Raw genomic sequence first — 24,734 nt, 5'->3', positions numbered from 1 at the left:
ACAAGTCCTATTTTTCAAGCTAGAGCAGCAGTTATGACTTGAGGCCTAACATTATGGGTTTAGGGAAGGAAAAAAAGCTTGTCAGATCAGCCCAGATGTGCAAACCAATGCCAGGGTGGATGTGGGGGAGCAGAGATGGAAGGGTATCTTTCACCATCAATTGAAAAAGTTAAGTATTAGGGAAATCAGTAAGAACTAAATATTCCTACTGACACGGAAGAGCAGGAGTTGAAGAGGATCCGACATGTACTAGATACATCTGAAATTTCCACATGATAGATACTGTACTGAGGATAGTTGTGAAATATGCTAACTTTAGCACAAAGAGAAATATTGGTAGTTATCCAAAAAAAATTACGCCAGGTAGCAATTAATATGAATAATTTATGACAAAATAAATCCATTTATTTCCTGCATTCTTCCTCTTTATCAAGAAGTTATTATGGAAAAAAGTAAAGTGGAATAGTTTTCCCTATTATTCTTCATATAGCTCCTTTAGATTCAGTATTAGAATTTCTTAGAAAGTTCTCCATGAAAGGGTAGGCCAATATGGAACTTCCTTGTTTCTGTTACTTCTGTGGGATATAGTCTTATTAGAAAAATCATTTCTGAGAATTGCATTCTCATCTCTAATGTATTCTTTTAAATTTATAGCCATCATGGGAAAACATCACTGATAGCAACATTTCAAAACTAATTTTAACTGGTTACAAGATGATGGTGGTTTGGATCAGGAGATGGGGAGGCATGGAGGTATTCAGGATACGTTTTGCAGGTAGGTGAAACAGGATTCCTACAGCTATTGAGTGCGAGGAATGAAAACAAGAGAGAAATCAAGGATGACACTAAGGTGTTTTCCCCTGAAAGAATAGCGTTGATTGAGTATGAGTGTGCATGTTGTCTGTGTATGTGTGTATATGTATATATAAATGTATACACACACACACACACACACACACACATACATACATACATACAGTATCTTGGATATGATTATGAGTACCCTTAATATAACTGAATTCATACTAGCTAAGTACACTAAAATACAATTAACCAATACTGGTTTCACCAGTTAAAAAGAGGCTTCAAAGTGAGTTTTGCTATGACTCATTTTGTAGCTTCATGGTTAGAAGAGACCAGGTGGCTGGGTATAGTAGGTTGGTACCTGGTTATTTCCAGGAAAAAAAGGGGGGGATGACAGTTATTGGCAGGGGAAAGACACAAACAGCAGGTACTAGAGTTACTGTATCAAGGAAAAGGTATACAGACTATGGAGCATAACAGAATAGAAATTTGGATTAAAAAATAACTACAAAATTGAGCAAATGCCAAAGCTTTTAGAAGGAAAGTGAGAGAACCACTGGGAGAATCTGAGAAATTTTTTCAAACTTCATGGCTGGGCTAATCCACAAGTCTGTCTTTAGCAACAAAAATTAAAATGTCCCACTGAGTTCCATAACTCTTATCATGAAACTGTTGTTCATTTTCTTTATATTAACTAGCCCTTTCTAAAATTTATATTCTACAGAATCAAAGTGTATATAGAATTCTCACTTTATCCCTAAATCTGTCCACTCTCCCATGCTGTTTATCTCCCAGTTAAAAAACCACCATTTATATAGTTACTGAGGTTATTGGCATCCTAGGGAGTCAACTGACTCTTCTGTCACACCACCCCACACCCCTCAATATCCAGATAATCACACATCATACTGCTTTCACTTCCTAAATGATCTCTCAAATATATGTCCTCATCTCCTTCCTCTGCTTTGGCTCAATATCACCTTTTACTTGAACTTGTCTTTCAGCATCTATTTTTGTCTGTTTTTGTCTTGTCTTTAACCATTTGGCTGCCAAAACTACCTTCATAAAATGCCAATCTGACCATGTCATTTCCAAACATTTCTTCATGAGTCTCTGTTACTATTTATCTACCACCCAGTCTGAGCTCCTTAATAGGATATATGAGGTTCCTCCCAATAGACCTAGCCCTCACTCTCCACCTTGTGTATGATATACCCACTTCTTGCCTAGGCTTGTGCTAAGATTCAGCTCAGGAGCTCTTCTCTCAGGGAACCTTTCCTTTCCCAGTGAGGTGAGTTTAAAACTCTTTTTCTGGGTCCCCATAACCCCTTGGGTGCACCTTTAGTGCTGCCTTTACTACACTGCATGCATAAGTATTTGTTTATATGTCTTCTTCCCTACCAGTTAGTTGGGGGCAAAGACCATGGTCTTACTTTCATATGTATCTGGAACACAACAGATACCTAATAAATATTTTTGGATTTTTTTTTTTTTTTTTTTTTAAGAAACTTGGGAGTAGATTACATTCATTCAGATGAAGACTTATGCCAGGGATACTAAAAAACTAGAGACGTATCTGAAATAGATGACTTAAGAGTCTGCGGAAAACCAGAGGTCCCCAGGGCAGGCAAAAACAAGTAACAAAATGAAAGGCGGAGGAAAAAAAAAAAAAAAAAAAGTCCCACACAGCTGTGTGCTGTGTGGTACAAACGTCAGGATGAGAAAATTTCTGACCTGTCTTGGTCTATGTTTAGCCCTGAAACCCAGACCAAGTGGTTGCCTGGGTTTGTGGAACTTAAATTTACAATATACATTTCTTTTTTAAAAGTATTTTCATCTTTATTAAAATACTCACAGAATACTCTGCCCTCACTGAATTCCATTTGAAAATATGAGTGTTTTTAAGACCATTTTGCATTTCAAAGGACTTAGGGAGACTACACTAAATAATTCTAAGTTTAGTAATTCTCTTGGTCAAGTAGAAAGCAGAATTTTAATTAAAAAAATGATTTGTTTCTTGGAAACAAAGCCCAAACTTGAATTCTACAGGGGGAAAAAAAAATCTTAAATAAAAATGTCAATTTCCAAATTCACTGCCAATCTTCTCTCCTTCTTGCTCTCCTGGAGTCTTGAGGAAAGCACTCTTTGCATATGCCAGGAGGAACTGGTGCTGAGTGGAAGTTAAGAATAGAATTCATGCATGGCCATCAGCAACAGTTGTGTAAATTTGGGGAAGAGACTGGTACCTGACAGATGTGAATCCTCATGATTAACATAAATTGCTAAAAGTGGCCTAGGCCCTAGATTTTGCAAAACACATGGTATTATCCCAAACCAGTCAAAGTTACAATGAAAACTCATTAAATTCAATAACATAAACAGTATCAAAGTCTGAGGAATATTTTCATATAGATTTGGAAGTATATTCAATTCTTAAATCTGTTTTTCAACACCAACAGTAATCACACTTTTTTTTTTTAAAGCTACCAAATGCTTTTTCAAAATAAATCTTACAGAGAAATCTACCATGTATTACAAAGAGAGTCAGCACTGCTCTGGTAGAGGAAAGGGATGACAAGGGACTGGGACTGCTGAGGCAGCCACTGTGGTGACATCACAGAACCCCCAGGCTCTGGGGGACCGAAGACACAACATCAAGGCTCTAAGCTAAGGAAAAAGAAACAGCAAAAAAGATGCACAATAGTTGGGGGCTATAATTTTATTAATTACATTTTAGTCACATCTTAAATGACACTTAGAAAAGAGTATACACAAAATATGAACTTTTATGTGCCATATTTTGATGAGAATTAGTGCCAAATATTTGAAGGATACCAAAGATAAAAATTAGTGTTCTGCTGCCTTGTTCTCTTCTTTCCTTTTTAAAATGATTTCTTTGGGGCCTGGGTGGCTCAGCTGGTTAAGCTTCTGACTTCAGCTCAGGTCATGATCTCCCAGTTCATGAGTTCAAGCCCCAGGCTGGGCTCTGCACTGGCAGTGCAGAGCCTGCTTGGGATTTTCTCTCTCCCTCTCTCTCTGCCCCTGTCCTGCTCTCTTCTCTCTCTCTCAAATAAACTAAACTAAACTAAACTAAAATGCTTTCTTTATTATTGGATCCCTTTGTATTTCCAGTTCTAAGCTGGGTCTTCCTCAATGGCTTAAGAAGAGAAGAGTGAGTTTGCACTGCTCTCTTTTCCTCTGTATGTATGTATCTTTTACATACAGAGGAAAAGAGAGCAGTGCAAACTGGCCGTATCTAGCATGCTATATATTCTGGAGCAGACTGCTCAGTTTCCAACGTGGGCCCGGATTCTACCATCTGTGTTACTTTGAGTAAATAACTTAGCCTTATTCATCCCTTGTTTCCTCATCAGTAAAATGTGGATAATGATATTATTCACCTAATAGGACTGTCGTGAAATCTAAAGAAATAGCCCTCCTCAAGGTGCTTGGCACAATGCCCCGTATGTGCCTCAAAATGTTTGCTCTGGTGATATAAAGACACTATTGGGGAGCTCCCGCTCTGATTTTCGCTTGTTTGATTCAAACACGTTTGTAATGATGTGTTTGACTTTTAAAGTAATGTTCAAATGGCAAAGGACCAATGATAAGTGTCCTATGGATAATCAAATATTCTGAATCCTCAGTATTTACAAAAGTAAGGGATTAGAAACCTTCAAGGTCAAACTTTAGTGTTAGCTTAAATAGAAGTCAAGGAAACTATCTGGGAAAACAACAAAAAGACTAGCAAAATTTCTAAATATTTCAAACTCAAAGTACAGAGATATTAGGTACAAGAATGAATAGGCCACAAAAAGGTGTCCATGAAAGGCTGAACAATTACAGATACCTGGTGCTAATCTAGAAGGGGAGCAAACACTTTTCCCAAGTGCCCTACCTATAAAAAAAATATGCTGCCTTCAGAGCCCTAGATAGCCACTACAGCACAACAAAGAAACAAAGAAAACAATTAAGAGTTCTCATGAGGACCAAAACTTTGTGACTTTAAAGCATTCAATCTTCATAAATGCAAACAATATTTTAAAGTTTGTAGGGATTTTTAGTGTCAAAGCTACTGGTAGTCCTAAAGATGAATAAAGCCTATATAGTATTTTAATTTTTATGGATGTCTTTTCAAACAAGTACCATGAAAATACATTGCTGAGATAGGGTCTATTTCATAAAATTTATTTCTGTTCAGTTTTCATATGTCAATTTCACATGCTAATTTTCTTCAGGACTATAAAGGAAATAAAATGATTCGGTTTAATGGGTATAAAGCTATTGATATATACAGTGCATCAAGAGCTAAGCTGAATTAGAAACTGCAGTTCTAATCTCTAAGACACTTAGCAGGTCTGATGTAAATAAGAGAACATTTCAAATCTCTTAGATCAACTCTAGTGTGGTTGTAAGAAATACATGACTAAAAAGATTCATTTTTAAGGACGGTGTGCTTGAGCTACTGGCAAAGCCCTCAAATCTTTGCCTTCAAATAAAGGAATATATGTTGTCAAAGAAAGGGCAAAGATTTACATATACACAGCTAATTACTGTACTTAGATAATTCGTAGCACAAAAGTGTTTAATTATCTTCTAGATGGTTATGTGATTTTAAGAGGCAGAATGACACAACACAGGCTCCTCTAGAACACTGAAACTGTTATCAAGTAGCAAAATATTTTATCCCCTTGCTAATAATTCACTGCACTGACCCATTAAAACAAACAAACAAAAAGCATGGGTTTCATGAAAAAAGTAGGTTTCTTGAGAAGTCTAATGTTCTTTGCAGGAAGATAGGCATCTAATGATGAGGATGAAAACTCAAAAGCACTAAATTATGAGGACTATCAACAGTGGGAAAGAGAAACAGTAAGATAGCAAAATATATACAAAGTTAGAGAATTGAGTATTTTTAAAAGTTAGAGAAATAGAGTATTTATATTTCAAAGAAAGTCCTTGAATTACCAAAATAAAATTACCAAAATAAAAAATTTTCCCCACTATATTGGGAAAGATAAATAATATAATGAGTACTCAAAACCACTCCTAGCAATATCAGTGGAGACAGTAAAACATATGACAGTATTTCAACTATTTCTTAAAATATTGCATTTTACCTGTGCCAGATATTATCAAGCAAATCACAATGTCAAACACTTTTTAAACATTATCAAATGATTATTTTTGAAATTAAGAACATGTATTCAGTATTGGTAAGGGAAAACACCTTGTGACAGGTATTTTCAAACAGCTCTGGAAATAAACAGCAGCAGCTTTTGGGGGATAGAGGGGAACATGTGGTAGCAATTTAGCAACAGTTATCAAAAATTTTAAAAACATTCATATGTTCCGACCCAGTAATTTCGCAACTAGGGATCTAACCTGAAGAAATCATTAGAAATGAAAATAAAGATTTACACAAATTGGTTATCAAACCATCACATCACGGTTGTATAGAAACTATGTAAGTAATGGGAGAATAGCTAAAGAAATGTTAGTTTATCTATAAAATGAAATGTTAGGTAGCTATTTTTTTTTTTTAATTTTCAGTGTTTTTATTATTTTTAATTTTGAGAGAGACAGAGTGTGAGAGGAGTAGGGGCAGAGAGACAGGAAGACGCAGAATCCAAAGTAAGCTCCAGGCTCTGAGGTGTCAGCACCGAGTGCGATGCAGGTCTTGAACTCAGGAACTGTGAGATCAAGACCTGAGCCGAAGTCAGATGCTTAACCGACTGAGCCACCCAGGTGCCTCTAGGTAACTATTTAGAAGTAACTTTTCCTATTTTGTGACATAGGAAAATGCTCCTTTGTTAAAAAGAAAAAGTAGGATATTAAAAAGCAGCAAATACACCGTGACTACAGTTTTTTAAAACTTAGGTGTAAATATAAAAAAAAGACTAGAAGAAATCCAGCAACACCAGCTGTTTTTCATTGTCAGGACATTTACTCATCTTTGTCCTTGTATGTACTTTACACACAATCCTAACATGTGCATTCATTTGTTTTTCAATCAAAAAACAATAAAGACTGCTTTAAAAATAATTAGATTTTAAGTTATCACAATGACATTTGCCCTTCATGACACTATCACTTTAAATATATTTTTTTAATTAGAGATTTTTTTTTATAGAATTAGAAATCGTGAAATGTAAGACTATCCAAAATTAATCCTGAATGCATGATTATCTTATGCTTCAAGTTCTCTATGAAGGAACAAAACACTACCTTCCTTAAAAAAAAAGATAAAACAAAATACCAAGCCTCCCTAGAACAAACTTATGAATAACTGTGGAAATGTGAAAAACGGAACATTGTTAAGTACCATCCCTCATTCCTAACCTGTGAAAACTGACTTGAATGAATTACCAACAAGAGAAAATTAACAAGCATTCAAAGAATTTCTTAGTATTAATTAGTAGAGTATTACCATATTTGTGAATATGGCTATGCCTTATATTCTCAGTCCAAAATAATATATCCCCAATATTAATTTATTGAATGATTAAACACTAAGCTGTGTAAATATTATAAAAGATTGCCCCTTTCCTCTATGGCTACTATAAGTACCAACCCTCTAATAATACTACGGGCCCAATTTAGTTATCCTACTGCAGTTTTCTACTGCATTCTGAGTTTATTACCTAAAAATCCCTAAGGATTTTATCTTTTTTAAATTCAGCTGACTGCTACTTTTCATTCCCATAATTTGTCCTTTCTAGACAAGACCTATTCCTAGGGCATGTCACAATACTACTGCTCCAAAATGTCAACTGTTAACGCCAAAAGAAAAGTGGCCTTTCCTCCCATACCCTTGTTAACACCAATAAGTCAGCTTGTACTTTCTTTCCAATGGGGAGAAAGATCACAGATGGAGAGAAAACTTTCTTTCTCTATTGATAGATGACAAAGCAACTCTATCAAGTAGTTGACGAGCAAGATATTTAGCTGGTGTCCAGCTATAGATAACTTTTCAAGACCTGCCTTCTTTATTTTCATTGTCAACATGTTTTTTAAACCTTTAATATTCAGCCTTTCTCCTAGATCCTTGACATATTTAAACTTGGCATCTCAAAACATTTATGTTTATAGAGTGATTAGGAAATACAAACATATATATATATATATATATATATAGCTCATGTAAATGACTAGCAATGACATTTTGGTGTAGAGCATTTCATATTTACTTTGTAGGTTTACATTTGTGTTTATGTATTTAAAAAAATAGTATATATAGGATATCTTATTACTTACTGATTAACTAGGAAGATGAAATGACAACTTAAAAAATTTCTTACCTACATACATGGACAGTCTTGCCATTTACCACTTACATGTTCTTTTATACCCACTAGGAAAGTAATATAGCCCTTTAGAAGGGTCTAGAATAATATGTCCTATACTTAATTTTTGGTATTTCATTTTGGTAATTTTTTTTGTTGCTACCATAAATGAGATCATTTTTATGTTGAAATTCTAATGGCTAGCACTTAGAGAGGCCAGTGATTTTTTTTAAAAATTGTATTTATCATTTATTGGGCATGTTTCATGTGCCAACACATTGCTAAGCTCTAACATTACTGGACAGTGGCCTATGTAATTTGTCTTTAGATAGGAGATAAGGCCAAAGAAATGATCCAACAAATAAAAGGAATTTCAAAATCTGCACTCATATACATGCCTTCCTACTAGCCTCCGTACACAAACCTTCTTTGCTCCTATCTAATGCCAATCTCTCCTCTGAGCTACTATCTCTCCAACCTACAAAGGGGCACTGCTCTAGCAAGTCTTTCTTACATTATCAACTTTTGCTTTCTACTAGATCATTCCCATCCATTTACAAATGTCCTGTTCTTTCTTCCATTTTGAAAGAAACGTCTCTTCACTTGAGCCACCCAATGGTTTTAAAAGTTATTTCTCAAGTGACTACTTTACTGGAAGAAATCCTTAAGTTTTTAAAGTTTTTTACTTGGTGTACTTGGATTACCTGCAGTTACTGGCAAACTTATCGATTATCCATGGCTTTTATTTCATTTTCTTTTCCATTACTGAGCATTCTCAGAACAATGTTATATTACAGAGAGAGTAGTGGGCATGTGTACTTTATTGCTAACACTAATAAGGATATTTCTATTGTCTTATGACTAAGTGTGGTAATTGGCTATTAGTTTGATAAAGATATTTTTAATCGTGTTAAGGAAGAATTCATTCTATTCTCTACTTATTGCCTTAAATTTTAATTCAGATTTAATACTGAATTTTTATCAAATGCCTTTTGGTATCTGTTGAAATAGTTCTGGATTTTCTCATTTAACCTATAAAGATGACAAATCACATTTAAGGTTAAGGATAATGAGAACAAACTATGTATTATTTGTTTCTACAAAATAAATATAGCTTGAGAGTCATGAAGTTTGATGATAAAATGAATACCTATGAAGTCACTGCCCAACTTAAATACATTAGCAATGATCTATCTAACCATGTGCTCCACACTTATGCCTGCCTTTCTCTATCAAAGGTAACAAATACTCTATGGTTTATGATGATGATTCCTTTTTTTGCTTTCAATAATTTTATCACATGTGTGTATACTTATACAACATATTAATTTTGCTTGTTACTAAGCTTTATAAACATGCTGTGATGCCATCTGCAGTCTTCTGCCCACATGAGTTTTTTCTGTTGTATACTCTTCCACTGAATCAATATGCAGTTTATCTCTATTAGTTTGCCATTATTCTTAGTGTGAACAAAATTTGGCAAAAGGAGCTTCAAATTCCCTAAATGTTAATAATTAAAAGTACCAACACACATAAGTATTCATAAGTTAACCAGTATTTTTAACAGTTAAAAAAAATAACTCTTTAAATATAGCTTTGTACCAGAATTCCATCTGTAAATACACCTTTCTTCCTTCTTACTACTGAGTTTCCAAGTATAATTAAATCCTATAAAATGTCCTTTGGAGTTGTTTCTTGAAAATCCTTTTGTTCCAAATTCTCAGATGCCACTGATTCTTAGAAAGCTCCATCCTGACAGAATGAGGTATGGATTATTACCTAAACATCTCACGTATAGCATGTCCCAAACAAAACATACCCCCTGTGCCTCCTGTCTCAATCTGTTTTTTTAATCTATTTTGGGTTTGTATAATAGTCCCATCATCCAACCAAATATTCACCATAAATATGGAGTCTTGACTCCTGCTTTACATCCTTCCCAAATAAAAAGAATAAGTCAGGGAGGTACTGAATATGCATGTTACAGTGTAAGTCTGACTACATGGTTCCCTGGCTAAAATTTTTAAAAAAGAGGATACTCTCCTGCAGTGCTTTTTTAAACCATAGACTGTGACTCACTGGTGGGTCATGACATTAATTTAGTGGATTGTGACTATGATTCTTTTAAAATGAAATAGAATAGAATATATCAAACTACACAGATAATAAATATTGTGCTGTGAAACTTCTGTTTCAAGTTAGGTGAATGAATACACCTATAGTGTAAAGGTTCATAATGTGAAATGTTTTTTCTTACCATGAATTGTTTCTAAATGTGTTTGAAAGCAGTGACTGCAATAGGTTCCACCCAGAAAATAATGAAAATTGTGAACCTTCTCCTGAGAACAGAATGTACATACACACCTTTACATACACATATTCTTATCATGTTCTTCATTATAGTGAACGTAGCTATCATAAGAAAGCCTAGGGAAAAAATTTTTAAAGTCATGATTTCCAGACCTCATCACAGACTCTCAGGAAATTTTATAAATAAGAAGCATTGATCTCCAAGGTAAAATTAAAATTCTTTAAGAAGGTGGGAACATTTGATAAACCTGTTTACCACTTTGCTCACGCTGAACTATTGGACTGAATGGCATTTTCTTCCTCCTGTGATCAGCCAATTCCTGGTAATCCTTCAAAGCCCAATTCAAACATTATTTCTTCTCTGAGACCTTCCTGACTTTTGCTCTTCCTCTTGCTGGTTGGGGAGGTGCTCAACAAATGTTTACATGAATGAGAGAATGAATAAAATGCTTGGTAAACATTTATTATAAGCAGGTGAGGATCACTGTAGTGATGAGAACAGGCTCTGGAATCACATGCTAGAGTGGACTGTAGGCTCCTTTATTCACTGATTTGTGTGAACTTCAAAAACTAACTTCAGAGCCCTGCTATGTATACACACCAGGAAAATGAAAGTATCTGCTTCACAGCATTCCTGTGAGGATTAAACTAGAGTAATATATGTAAAGTGTTTAGTATAGAGTACTTAGTACTAAATATTTATTGTAATAAATATTAATTTTAATTGTAATTATTGAAAAATAATTCAAATCTAAATTTGTTTTCAAAACAAGTTACTTTTATAAGTAAAGACTTTTAGCTTAAAAACAAATTTGAGATTTTAGCTTCAAATTTTTGTTCCTTCCAGTTTAATTTTTTTAAATTTATTTTGCGAGAGGCAGAGAGAGTGAGTGCATGCACAAGTGGGGGAAGGGCAGAGAGAAAGACAGAGAGAGAGAGAGAAAGAGAAAGAAAAAGAGAAAAAATATGTAGGGTTCGATCTCAAGAACCACGAGATCAAGACCTGAGCCAAAATCAAGAATCAGACACCTGACAGACTCAGCCACCCAAGTGCCCCCGTTCCAGTTTAAATCACAATTCAAGAATGGTTGTAAAAATATACTCTTCCCTGTAAATTCTCCAGATTATCTAACACAGGGAGCTAACCATGGAAGCTAGTCAAGGGTGGGGTCAGAAGAGAAAACTTTTGAAAAGATTTTATTTAGATAAAATCTTATCACACAACACACAGACACTAAATACTTCCACTGCTCTGCTGTAATTCACTGAGTCTACAATGCCAGCAATTGTAAGACTATTTATGATTTTATGCTACCACATAATATAAAATGCTGACAAACTTTGACACAATACTAAGATGCCAATGAGATGCATTCCAATTCCAAAGACATTAAATGTTAAAGAAAATCTCAAAACACTGTTTGAAATAAGATCCATATTTGGACATATTCTACTTGGACATATTCTACTAAATTGTTTTTCTTGCTTATTTAAATTTCGACTTTTAAATAAAGCTCTTATAAGCTCATCTTGTATGCCTAGAATAGTGTCTTGAACATAGTAAGAGGTCAAAAGATATTTAAGTAATGCTCATGATCCAAATTTAGGGGTGGTTTGGCTGTAAGAACCACAAGGTATTATAGAATGGCAAAATATTATTTTCCAGGCTTAAATGAGTGCTATTTAAAAAAAAAATTAACATTTATTCATTTTTGAGAGACAGAGCATAAGTGGGGGAGGGGCAGAGAGAGAGAGGGAAACACAGAAGCTGAAGCAGGTTCCAGTCCCTAGGCTGTCAGCTCAGAGCCCGACCCAGGGCTTGAACCCACAAACTGTGAGATCATGGCCTGAGCTGAAGCCTGATGCTAAACCACTCAGGCGCCCCAAGTGAGTGCTATTAAAGTGACAATTTCTGTAACGTAGGTGATTCAACTTCACAAGTTTCAGTTTTTGGTGGGAAACAAAAAGGCAAAGCCATCAGTGGCAGATTTTATTGACAACCAGATGATGTCAGTTAGGAACAAGAGCTGGCATTTCAAAGTCCTATTTACCTTTGTCTACACAGTATCTGCTGTGGTGCCTGGTACACAGTGAGTATTCATAAATACTTATTGAATGCAGACAGTAAGCTTAACTCACTGCTAAGAATGCAATTTATGGTATTTGTGGCTGCTTCAGATTTCAATCATAGTTCCAATTGCTGCTTTCCAAAGTAACTGCAGTTTGGTGAAGGACAGAGCAGAATGCCTTCATTCCTGTTTGTCATCATATTTCGGGAGGCTTGTCCTGCTGTAGCCTACATTTGAGTATGTGTGAGGGTGTGGTAAGCAAGCACTTCGAGATAGTTTCTGCACGTACCACAAAGTCAAAGTCATCTTCCCACCCTCTGCCATCTTGCACTCTTCCAGAGCAGGGGATGGGCCTGGAGCCTGGTGCCTGTAGTGTTGCCCAGCCATCATGTGAGGCATGGATGGTGAATTTAGCTCACTGCTCTCCTTCTTTAGAAACCCTGAAGCTAGTTCTTATCTAGAAGAAAAGGAGGGCAGAGGTGTGGCAGTATAAAATATACCAATTGGTCAATTTACAATAGCTTCAAACTGTGTCTGATTCAATTATTGCGTGAAATAAAATAAGTTTCTACAATGTCAGCCCATATTCCTGGTGAAATGAGATTTTATATAGGTATAAGTTTTATGTCATATATGATATGTAAAATTATAACATGTTATATATAATATAATCTTATATATGGAAGTTAAATATTTCTTTCAAATTAAATTATTGTATTAATGTCTTAGTAAATTAACACATGGTTGAAGAGTTATAATTCAATCAGATATTAAAATGCTATCTATTCATGTCAACCACTGTAACATTAAAAAGATTAAAGCACAACTGCCAATACAAAAAGATATAATTTTAACATCCTTCTAGTATTAATTACACTCAGAGCTGAGTGTATAAAGGTAGTTGTTAGTCAGCAACCTTTGAGCAGACTGACTAAACACAACCATTGGCCAAATCAGTGGGCTAGCCAAACCAAAAACAGCAGGGGAAAGCAGTCAGAGTACAGGCGTATCATCTAAGAAGGAATGGCAGTGTTGGGGATTTATTTTTATCTTTGCTGCTGTTTCAAACGGATAGTTATCTTTGCTTCCCAGGTATCAAGTAAGTTAGAGAGGGTAGTCTGCAGAAAGCATTTGTAGGTGGGTTGAAATTGCCTACTAATTTCAAATACTGTATAATTTAGTTTTTCAGACCTGATCTCCCCAGCCCCTCAAAGAAAAATAAGCAATTGACAAAGTATTTCTGAATGCTTACAAGAAAATGCAACCCTCTGTTCTTTAGGGTTAATGACTCTACTGCAAGAGTTTTATAGCATTATTCAAGCCTTTAAAGTTAGCAGTTAAATGCTGATTTAATCTTCAGAAGGTCACAGTGCCTTTTGGAAGACATACATTTTAAACTTGTTTGGCTGGCTATTCCTTGTTCATTCCTGGAAACGCATGTGTGACTCACTATTTTACAGGAGACACTACATGGTACTTACAGAAAATATTTTCTATTTTCAGGTCTCCTCTTAAAAATAATTTCTAGGGGCGCCTGGGTGGCTCAGGCAGTTAAGCATCCGACTTCAGCTCAGGTCATGATCTCACAGTCCGTGAGTTCGAGACCCGCATCAAGCTCTGTGCTGACAGCTCAGAGCCTGGAGCCTGCTTTGGATTCTGTGTCTCCCTCTCAATCTGCCCCTCCCCTGCTCATGCTCTGTCTCTCTCTGTCTCAAAAATAAATAAAAACATTAAAAAAAAAATTTCTAAATTATGTATGCTAAACTAGCTTCTATTTTCTAAAGCCTCTGGGACTGCTGATTCTGAAGTAACCAATTTTATTAGAAAATTTTGGAACATTCTCACAACAAATACTGAAGTCTGGAATCCTATTTACTGTGACAAAGTTAACATTATTTCTCACTGCCCTGGGGTAGTCATTCCCTGGACATGAGTCCCTGAGGCTGCAGCCAAGTGCACTCTGCAAGGCCACCAAAGGCCCATGGGATGTGGCCATTATTTGCCATTGAAAACCTTGCCATTTCAGTTTTTATCTGAATGATACCACAGATTTACCTTTTTATGTATATGTACATAGATTTTAGTAGGCCCTCAGGAATTTTACATACCTATCACCAGGATGTGATATTTTGCATTTAATGAAATCTTTGTTTAAAATGCTGATTCATACCAATCAGAAATATACACATAAGCCCTATTTCCGACAGTACCATTTATATAGAAGTTCTGAATGGAAGGTTCTGGATAAGTCCTACATTATTCTTTCCTGAGTATTAGTGTATATGTGTTTGTCAGACTCTGAGTTCCCTGAGGGCAGAACCCATGTCTTACACATCCTTGTATCTTTGCACACTAAGCACTTAGCAAAGTACTTGGCACCAGTAAGGACTGAAAGAATGTGCAGTAAATAAGAAATAAATAGCACAACAAACCTTTTAGCACAACCATTGATTAGAAACGTGTTTAAAATTAGGTTAGCACATAGCTGCATCAGTGACAACTGCCATCACTTAAAATCATGAGTTCAGTTGCTCCCAGTGCCTTTCCTCTCAAAGCTGTACAGTATACTGGGGAGAACTTCCCCTGATGGTGTCATGACATACACCGTAACTATGCTCTGTCTCTGTTGCATCTTTAGACAAGAAACTTTCAGCAAACATAAAAATACAGAGTGTAGTTTTTAAAATTTCACTGGAACCAACACTTTTGGAAATTTTTCCCCTGCTACATTTGCAGAATCCAGCTAAAATACAAGATAACTGTATTTCTATATTTCTATAAAAATACAAATGATTTGTATTAAAGCTTACCTGACAATCAGGAGATGGCTTTTGGAAACCAGGTACATTACACCAACACAACTCTCTGAACATTATAACTTAAAACACCTTCTTACTATAGCCCATATGAATCTTTCCTGCTACCTTTTCTGTTCAATTAGAATAATCCTTAGAAATTTATAATCCTAATAAACCTTTAGTTATGAGTTTCCTAGGTATCATCAGAACTGTGAGGATAATTGGTTGATCCATACCCTTCAGAATCCACAAGGCATTTTTGGCTGATTTATTCAGCTCCTGATATTTATGAGTTTAGAAATCATACTCAACTGCTCCCATAGATATTTCCTCATCCTTCTGAATCCAGAAAATGCCTTCAATGACCACTCAATTTACTGAGCACCCTCTTCCACTAAGAGAAAGGGATGAGATGGATTGTGAAAGACACAATTTACATTTTTTTATGATATAAAAGCTGCAGGCCAACTGCGGTGATAAAAATCTAGGTAGTCAATGGTTCTCAGCATTTTCACTCCTTAACAGCATACTGCTATAGTTTGTTTAATGTTCCAGGCTACATTTATTTAGAGGAAAATTCAACCTTAGAGAACATGTTCAGGCACAAAAATAAATATGCTTAAAAGTTAACCTGCCAAGACCTAAATTCTGACCTTCTAAAGACATTACTGAGGCAAGAAAAATCCTATAATTAGTTACTAGGAACAGCAATAGCCATGCCGTGCTTAGCATCAGGGAAACGAATTACTCTTAACACTAAATGTTCACTTTAGAAATGATGTTTTAACAGTACTTTAGTTATGTTTCAAATATGCATACATTTGACACTACCATGATAGTTCATGTCTATTTCCAATCACATATGATGTAAAAAGACTATACATTTCTTAGATTCGCCAAATCCTTTCTAGGAAAACTTTCAAAGTTTCTGAAACACTGTATTAAAATATAACTAAAATTTCTCATTACGAAAAACTATCTTTTGTGGGAAATCTAAATTTAAACCTTCTTAAAGCGTTCTTAAAAGTTCTAAATATTTTCCACATAGGAAAACTGTAAGCATACTTCTTCAGAGCTTTTAAAGCAATCAGCACAGGCAATGTTAAATTATCATGGCTCTCGAGAATAACAGAGGAGCACTGTACATAAGACCCTCACATTTGTGGCTCTGCATACTCCCTGTAGGCTGTGCCAACCCACTCTCTCCCCTGTAATGACTCTTTGTTTTTACTAAGTCCCAAAAGGCTGGTGAGAGCTCTGCAAAGAGAAGGGGGGGGAAGGGTGGATGGAATGCAGCTGCAGGCTCAGAAACAATGCTGAGTCCATATATTTTGTTCCCAGTTAGAATAATAAAAAGGGGGCCACGGGTGGAGGTGGAGGGGTAGAGGAGACAGAAAGCAAAGTAAGCAAGGTAGGGCCAAGTATTCCATTGCTCTCAGTCTACACCCTCCTGCACCAACACTTGACCCAATCCAATAGCCATTCATTTGGATTAAAAAAGCTTATTTGTTAAAATTCAAACACCATTAAGATTTAAACCTATCAGTCATTTACATCTAAGTTATCTTTATCAGTGAACTACACCCAGGCAAGGAATGGAGTAAGGAGAGAGAATGGAGCTAGCAAAGATACACTGTGGAAGCCTAGACACATGAGACAGGAAAGCTTGGGGGAGGCAGGTAGGAGAATTCAGAAAAGGATGTCCAAGTTCTCAAATAAAAACAGCCACTTTTGCAATGGTGCCTGGGGCCTTTTTGGGGGCAACTGGGATGCCAGAAAAAAAAAATTCTTTCGAAGACTGCTAAAAGTTGCATGTGCCTGAATCAAGAGTTTGGAAGGCTGCACATGTTGGTTCCTCATTATTCAGTCTAACTTGATGCCTCCCTTCTAAGAAAATGTTCTTGTCTTGCACTTCCCTGGCCTTCATGTCCTGATTGGGAAAACAAGGAATTAAGGGAAGAGGCTGATCCCAAACAAGGTAACAGCTGCTAGTGAGGGAAGAGCAGCTCAAACGTTACTTTCTTCTCCCAGGTCTTGCCCTCTCATCTCAGATAACCTTTTATCTGAAAATACTTGGATCCCTCCAGGGCTCACAGACTCAGGCCTGCCTCTGGAACACCCTTTCAGATATTAGCGATACCATTAAATTTTGTGAGAAAACTTAAGAAGCCTTAAGTAAACAACCAAAACCAATACCTCAAAAATAGACTCAGCAGGTGCTAAAGACCACCTATGAAGCTATAAAACAAAATTCAGAAGAATGCTAATAATAATTAGGATCCTATTCATGAACACTCAGTTACTAGGCAGAGAAAGAAAAACAAGACTTCATTGTAAAGCTATCATGTAGAAGCAAAGCTCTGACGTCCACATACAAACACCTCCTTGAAGTTAGCATTACTTAGAAGTACTCTTAGCTGGTATTGAATGATATAATTAATCTCTTGACTCTTGAAATGTTTTCAAGTTATAAAGTTTAGAAAGACTGTATTTACATTGAATTTTTGCATTTTGTGACAAACAAAAATTCACAAATGTAGATCTACAATCTATTTTATAAATGTAGGAATATGATCTCTCTCCCTCAGCTTGCACTTTTTTTCTATAGCTCTAAAATCCATTTACAGATATTCCAAATCTCCATACTATAGTCAATATATAGACACAAATTCAGAAACACATATTAATTTAAGGGAATGGATGATTGAGTCTTTATTATTAAACATTAATAGTAATAATTTTAAAATAATACTGAACACTCCTGTAAAGTTTATCATCCAACATAAACATAAAATTCATAGATATATTTTATTAGGAGTTTATTATGCTTTTAAATGCAACAACAACAACAAAAAAGACACAGTACTTTGCTTATTCTGTGTACTGGAAAAACTCAAATTTCTTTGTACATTTTGTTTCTTAGTATGTATAATCCAAGAAATTAAGTCTACAGAGAGCAAAAATTCACTAATAATAACAATCATGTAATCAGAACTTGCCTGAAATTAATTCCTCTTATGTTTGGTCAATTGTGGTAAAAGAAACAAACAAACAAACAAACAAAACGTTTCTCATAATACTGACTCATGTGTTATACTTCGAAACAAGGTAAAAAAAAATCCTATTATTCGTGACTTAGGGGGGAAAATCTACTCTCAATAAGTCTCTGAATTATTTTTTAAATAAATTAAGAAAATATAATTCAAGTGTATTAAAGGTGTCAGAAATTTACATTTAGTCATAAAGTTCACAAAATATGAGTGATCTTATATTAAGAGGCACAAATGAAAACAAATTTTAAGAGTTTCAATATCATAGTATGTGAGAAGAATATTAGATTTTCTTGCTACATCAGTAAGAGTACTCACCCCTTGGAGCCCTTGGAACTGAATTGAAGGTCGAAAAGGAATTAAATTCTATTAAAAGAAACATAAGAAAAAAACAGGTCAACCTTGGTTATTGTGTCACAGAACTAAATGTTTAAACTTTAAATCTGTGTATCTGGTCAGTGCTATAGTCTGTGAAAGTATCTTTTCATTATATACTTAGTTTACATATCATCATATTAAAATGCCTTAATGAACAATACCACACACACTGTTGACATTTCTCTGAATCACACAACCACAGGTATATTTTGGCAGTGTAGTCAGGTTTTTTTAAATGACTGACACAATTTGGCAAAAATGATGGCTACACTAACTCAATGTTACATTAAAAAAACGTATCTTGCTTAGTTTCTAAATGTGTTTCTAAAAGGGGTAATGAGAGGGAAGAGCTAATTGGAAGAACTTTATAAAACTCTAACAGGATGCTATAAATGTAAAATTGAAGTATTTGATAATGAACTGTGGTTCCCAGGTTCTCACAATTTACCAGAGGTTAGTTTCTACTTGAGGGTCAAACAGATGACCAGTTTTCTCACAAGGTTTTCACCAGGATAATATAATTTCTAGAACAATTTTTTTTTATGAGCTTTGTCCTCCTCATAACTTTAATATTTTATCATAGAGTTGTGTATTTAGAAGAAATGCGGTAATTGTGAATATCTGCTGTAGTCTCAGGCACAATTTCCTGTATCCAAAGTCACCAGTATGTTTCCCTACCAGAATGCTTTTCTGCATTCATGTGAGGCTAGTTTTAATTTCCTCCTTGACTCTTTGCAACCCAGAAGCTGTCTTCAGCTCACCACTGGAATTTGAAATTCTCTATCAATGTCATCAGTTCTTCTTGGTCAAACAAATGCTAACTTCTCTCAATTTTCAAATCGCTCACTTCTCTTTTGGAGATCACAACTTCCTTACACTTAGAGACACCAGTCCTCCTGGTTCTTTTATCATGTCTTTCATTTCAAAAGCAGTACTCTTTGCTTTCCACTTTCTGGATCCACTCTCCCTCCTGGAGGCTCACCTCACCTGTTTGGTGATGACTTTGAATCTCTATTCCTCAATTCTCTTCTCTCCACAGCCTAGTACTTATCACTGCCCAGGAACATTTTGCATTAGAAACTCTTAATAACAGCAACACTGGCAAACTAACTTCCCTTCCCCAGCCCTCCCTCAACCAAAATGGCACCAGTTTCCTACTTTTCTGGCAAGGGTACTTCTATCTTTTTGGTTCTCTGGGTTCGTAACGTTAAATTTAATTTCTAGTCTCTTTTCCCTCACCCCAACCATATTCTATTAGGCCATTATACACTGCTAGAGTTACAGAATTCTGAATCATAGATAATACAGTCAAGGCGTATCCCCCACCAGCCCTGCATCCCATTAATAACTAAATTGGCACCAGAACCCAGGACTCAATCCTATTTTGCCAGGCTCTTTTTCTTCTACTACCTTGTGCTCCACACACATCTGCTATGGGAGATTCAAGAGTATGAGGGCCCATTCCTTCATGCCAGAGTTCACAATTTAGTTGGGGAACATGTGAGAGAATGATTAAATACTAGGTTAAGTACTACTAAAAATTCTCAAAAAAGGAGAAAAGAATATGGGTTAGAAGAAATACTAGAAAAGACAAAGAGCTTATGGAAAAGATGAATCTTAGTAGCAATTTTGAAAAAAAAAAAAAAAAACAAATTCAAGGAAAGGGAGTGTCCTCAACAAAAAAGCAAGGACACAGGAATGGATATTGTGTGAGCAAAGGGCAGGTCTCTGTGTGTATACAGAGTTCTTTCACACTTGAAATACAATACAAAGGATGAGAATTGGACCTGCCTAATCTTTCCTTGACCTCAAAATTTGTCTTCAGTTTTAGCTTCTATACACTACAGAATAAATAAGACAGTAATTTAAATTTCAGATCTCAGGATTTCAAAAGGTTTATCACCCTGTGAAATAACCCTGCCCTAATCTCCTCTATTACTCCCTCAGGGATGGTCTTTAAGTCTTGCCTTTGACAAGATAAACAATTGGAGGGGCTTCTAATTTTTGGAATAACAAAGTGAGTTGCTGAAAGAAGTGTTTCAGGGAAAGCAGCTCTTTCCGTCATGTGTAAGAAAGAGGGAGAGAGATGGATTGAGGCTAGGGAAAAAGATTAGACATCAGTTCCAGGGGATGCTTTATTTAGAAATACTCTGGTGATAAAGGCCTAAATTAGTATGACTTCATCCACAGCAAACGAGATGGTGGAATGAGCAGACTTTCCCAAGGAAGAATGATAAAATGTGCTGAAAGCTTGAATATCAGGCACCAAAGGAAAATGAAGCAAAAGTGGCTTCAGGGCTCTGAATCTCTGGCCAGTCAGCCCCAAATTCCCTCATATTAGGCTCTTAGTCTCTGCTTTGAAAACCCCTGGATTGTTTCAGGTCTCTACCACTGAACACCTAGATAAAGGCCTTCCTTCAATTCCTTCCAAATGCTGCCCATCATTCAAAGAACTAGCAGAAGCTCTCTGGGATACCATCTCAGCATAGCACACAGGCTGCGGTGGGTTCCTTCTCAGTGGGCTCTATCAAAGCAAAGCAAACTCCTCCACTTGGAAAACAGCCTTTCCATCTACAGGACCAACCAGTTTCATCTTCCACTTCCTCTCAACTGTGCCTCAGCCACTTTTCTCTTTCTTTTTCTTTTTTAAGATTTTATTTTTAAGTAATCTCTATACCCAACATGGGGCTCAAACTTACAACCAGGAGAGCAAGAGTCACATGCTCCACTGGGCACGCCAGCCAGGCACCTCTTCCCCTCTATTGTTACCTCCTTCCTTTCCTTCCAGATGGCATACCTTCCCAAACACTGTTTTGTCAATCCATAGTAATAACGTATTTAACATTCAAGTTTCAGCTAGGCCTTCCTTTGGATAAATCAGGAATCAAAGACTCAAATGTATTCAAGGACCCAAGGCAGATAAATGTGGAAGAGACAATGTCATGCAACAAGGAGTGGCAAGTACTGGGAGAATAAATGCCCATCTCAGAAAGGATTCAAATTTTAAAACGTTAAACCTTTCCCATTCAAACCAAACACTGATGCCACCATTTTGCTAACTCTGAAATATGCCCACTTTGAGCTAACTCTCATAAGCTGTTGTTTTTCCAGATGCCTGTGCCTAGTAGGGTTCCAAAACATTGGGGGGTGTATTATTTTCATAGGCTGCTTTACTTCTGGTTGTTATGATACAGAGGAGTCTAACACATATTTAACTTATATGTATTTACATTATGCTCAACTAAAAAAAAAATCTATTGTAAAATCATTTTGGCCATCTTCCTTTTATAATACTTTATAGCAATATACTACTATACAGATATATTTTACAGGTTACTATTCATGATTATATAGACAATACAATCACACTTTACATCCATTTGGGAACTTTCAAGAGTAATTTTGACTTTAACCAGTTTTTGTTTCAGGACTTGAATTTAGAACCTAACCTCCTGACATACGTATAGCTGTATCTGTCTTGCATGATTCCTCAACAGAAATGATAACTTTCGTTTAGTTTTGTAATGCGTTGGGCAATTTTTATAACCACTGTCTCAAGTGAGCCTCCTAAAATCAGCCCTGGGTGGTAAGAAAATATCATTGTTACCCATTTCAGAGGGAGATAAATGAGTCTCTAACAGGTAAAGGGCATTACCCATGGACACCAACCTAGTGATTAGCAAAGCTGCACTTCAAAGCCAGTCCTCTGAATCCTAAATACAGAACACTTTCCTTTCCTTCTCTTGTCTCTGTTAACAGGTTACCTTCCAGTGCTGAACATCTAAAAATTCTTAAATGCTCATTCAGTTCTGGCATTTTGTTTCCAAGGAAAATGAATTTCATAAAATCATTAAAATTTCCAAACTTCAGTTTCTTTTTTTTTTTTTTAATGTTTATTTATTTTTGAGAGAGAGACAGAGCATGAGCAGGGGGAGGGGCAGAGAGAGAGGGAGACACAGAATCCGAAGCAGGCTCTGAGCTGTCAGCACAGAGCCCAACCATGAGGCTCAAACTCACAAACTGCGAGATCATGACCTGAGCCGAAGTCGGACACTCAACTGACTGAGCCACTCAGGCACCCCCAAACTTCAGTTTCTGAATAAAAACTAACCGATAATATTTTTTTTGCCATAAGGAACATGTATAATAAAGGAACATATATAAATACGTGTTATCATTTTTCATTTAAAAAGTAATAAAACCCTCATCTATGGGATAGTTATGGGTGCTTATCCAAACAGGACAAAATAAGGTCACAGTTACTGAAAAATTCATTTAAGATTATCCAACAACCCAGAGGAGAAAAATACATAAAAGAAAGGCCAATGCATTATTGATTTTAATCCTGATTTTAGACAAGAAGATGCTACTAAGTTACCAGATGTTACTAGCTCTTGAACACTTTGAAAATGCAACAAGAGGAGATAGTTAGAACTTTATACCACTTATTATGTATGCATCTGACCACTTGTGTTAATGGGATAGCTACCAGGAATAAATTCTAAAATTCAATACCATTATAAGTAAAAGTCTCATGCATGTTAGTTTTTCTAAGTGTTCTTTAGCCTAAGTTTAACTGCACAAACATGACCTCAATTCTGTTTTAAAAGATAAAGCAATTACAGGTGATAAGGCATGTTTTAAAATAAATGTTTAACTTACTAAGCACATTCCCATTACAAATGAGTTTCAATAAGGGCTTCAACTTTTGATTTTTAGCTTTTATTAGATATATACACCAAGTAGCTCATTTGAAAATCAAGTAACTCTAGAGTTTAATTGAATAGTGGTTGAGCTATAAGTAAGAAAGTGATCTGGTATCTTCACCCAGTCAAGAAACAACATAGACTGAAACTGGCTAGGGAAACTCCTTTAGACAAATGGTTCAACAATCTCATAAAGGTGGTGTTTTGTAGTCAAAAGGTTTTGTTAAACTCGTAGTTGTTTCACTGTTTTTACAGCCCCTTGAATTAATCTTCTGTACTTCATAGAAAATGTAGGACGTTCTTAAGCAGACTAGAGTGTAGGCAACACTAAAATGCTCAGAAGTTTGGTTATACTCTTGACATCTGCCCATTACAAGCCAATTCTAGTGAAACAAAAACTTCTCTGTGACCAAAGAAATCTATGCCCATTTATATCCAGAAACTATTCCTCACAATATATCAGGTCTATAACAGTAATATGTAATTTCCTAAGTAATTTTATTAAGGAACCTTAATTTGCTGCATAATATTCATTTCTGACATGATACTTAGAGGGTGGGAGAGAAGGAATAAAGCTAAGGTTTTTTGGAGTTGCATAAAACAAAGTTTTTTATCCTATAAAAGTTGTTATAACTATCTCTTCATTTTTTATATATTGCTTATTGACATAGACAAACTAAATCTATGGTTACTTTTACTCTATCAACCACTGTTGGTTTTGTGAATATGCAAACATAACAAATAGCATTCTGGGCCTAGAAAAGAGTGATTTCTCTAAGAAACACATTATAGAGACCTAACTCTATTCCCCTGGGTTAGATGTCTACTTGAAACATCTCCAGCTTTCTTTCTGAACCCATTGTGGGTCTCTGACTTAACTGAAAGTTAACTTCAACTTTTTAGCAATCAACAGACAGTTATTAAATACTTGGTATTTATCTGAGTGCCTAAGGTGCATTATAAGTCATGATAAAGATAGTGCAAAAAGATTCAAAAGTCAAATGTAATTTCGGAACTTTGCCCAAACCAGAAAACTTTCTAGAAATGGTGTCAAGTGATTATTTTAAGTGGAATTGCTTATAGCTACTTAATTACTGTTTATTGAGTGCTTAAAATGTGTCAGTCACTATAATCATTTTTACTATCATCATCAGGAATTCTAAGAATACTTTTGTGGGGTAGATACTATTATTTCTAATTCTCAGTTAAGTCCTATGAATTACCAAAGGTTACATAGCTAGTGAGTGGCCTGGGACTCAAATACTGGCCAGTCTCAATTTGAGAAATGTGCTCTTGGGGCGCCTGGGTGGCGCAGTCGGTTAAGCGTCCGACT

At 35.7% G+C, this 24,734-nt stretch overlaps 1 protein-coding gene across 1 annotated transcript in view; it reads right to left on the bottom strand.

The window, feature by feature from the left end:
• Window positions 1-24,734, bottom strand: part of ELL2 (elongation factor for RNA polymerase II 2) — a 73,070-nt gene that overhangs the window by 36,470 nt on the left and 11,866 nt on the right. The window contains exon 2 of the mRNA XM_040448166.1: window positions 18,636-18,683. Within this exon, the coding sequence (XP_040304100.1) occupies window positions 18,636-18,683 (48 nt within the window). The remainder of the gene's footprint in view (window positions 1-18,635; window positions 18,684-24,734) is intronic.

The sequence above is a fragment of the Herpailurus yagouaroundi genome, unplaced genomic scaffold, assembly GCF_014898765.1.
Source record: "Herpailurus yagouaroundi ecotype Mexico unplaced genomic scaffold, PumYag 29, whole genome shotgun sequence".
Lineage (NCBI taxonomy): Eukaryota > Metazoa > Chordata > Mammalia > Carnivora > Felidae > Herpailurus > Herpailurus yagouaroundi.
Note: the sequence above shows the minus strand (reverse complement) of the source record. Positions and strands in the feature narration are given on the sequence as shown.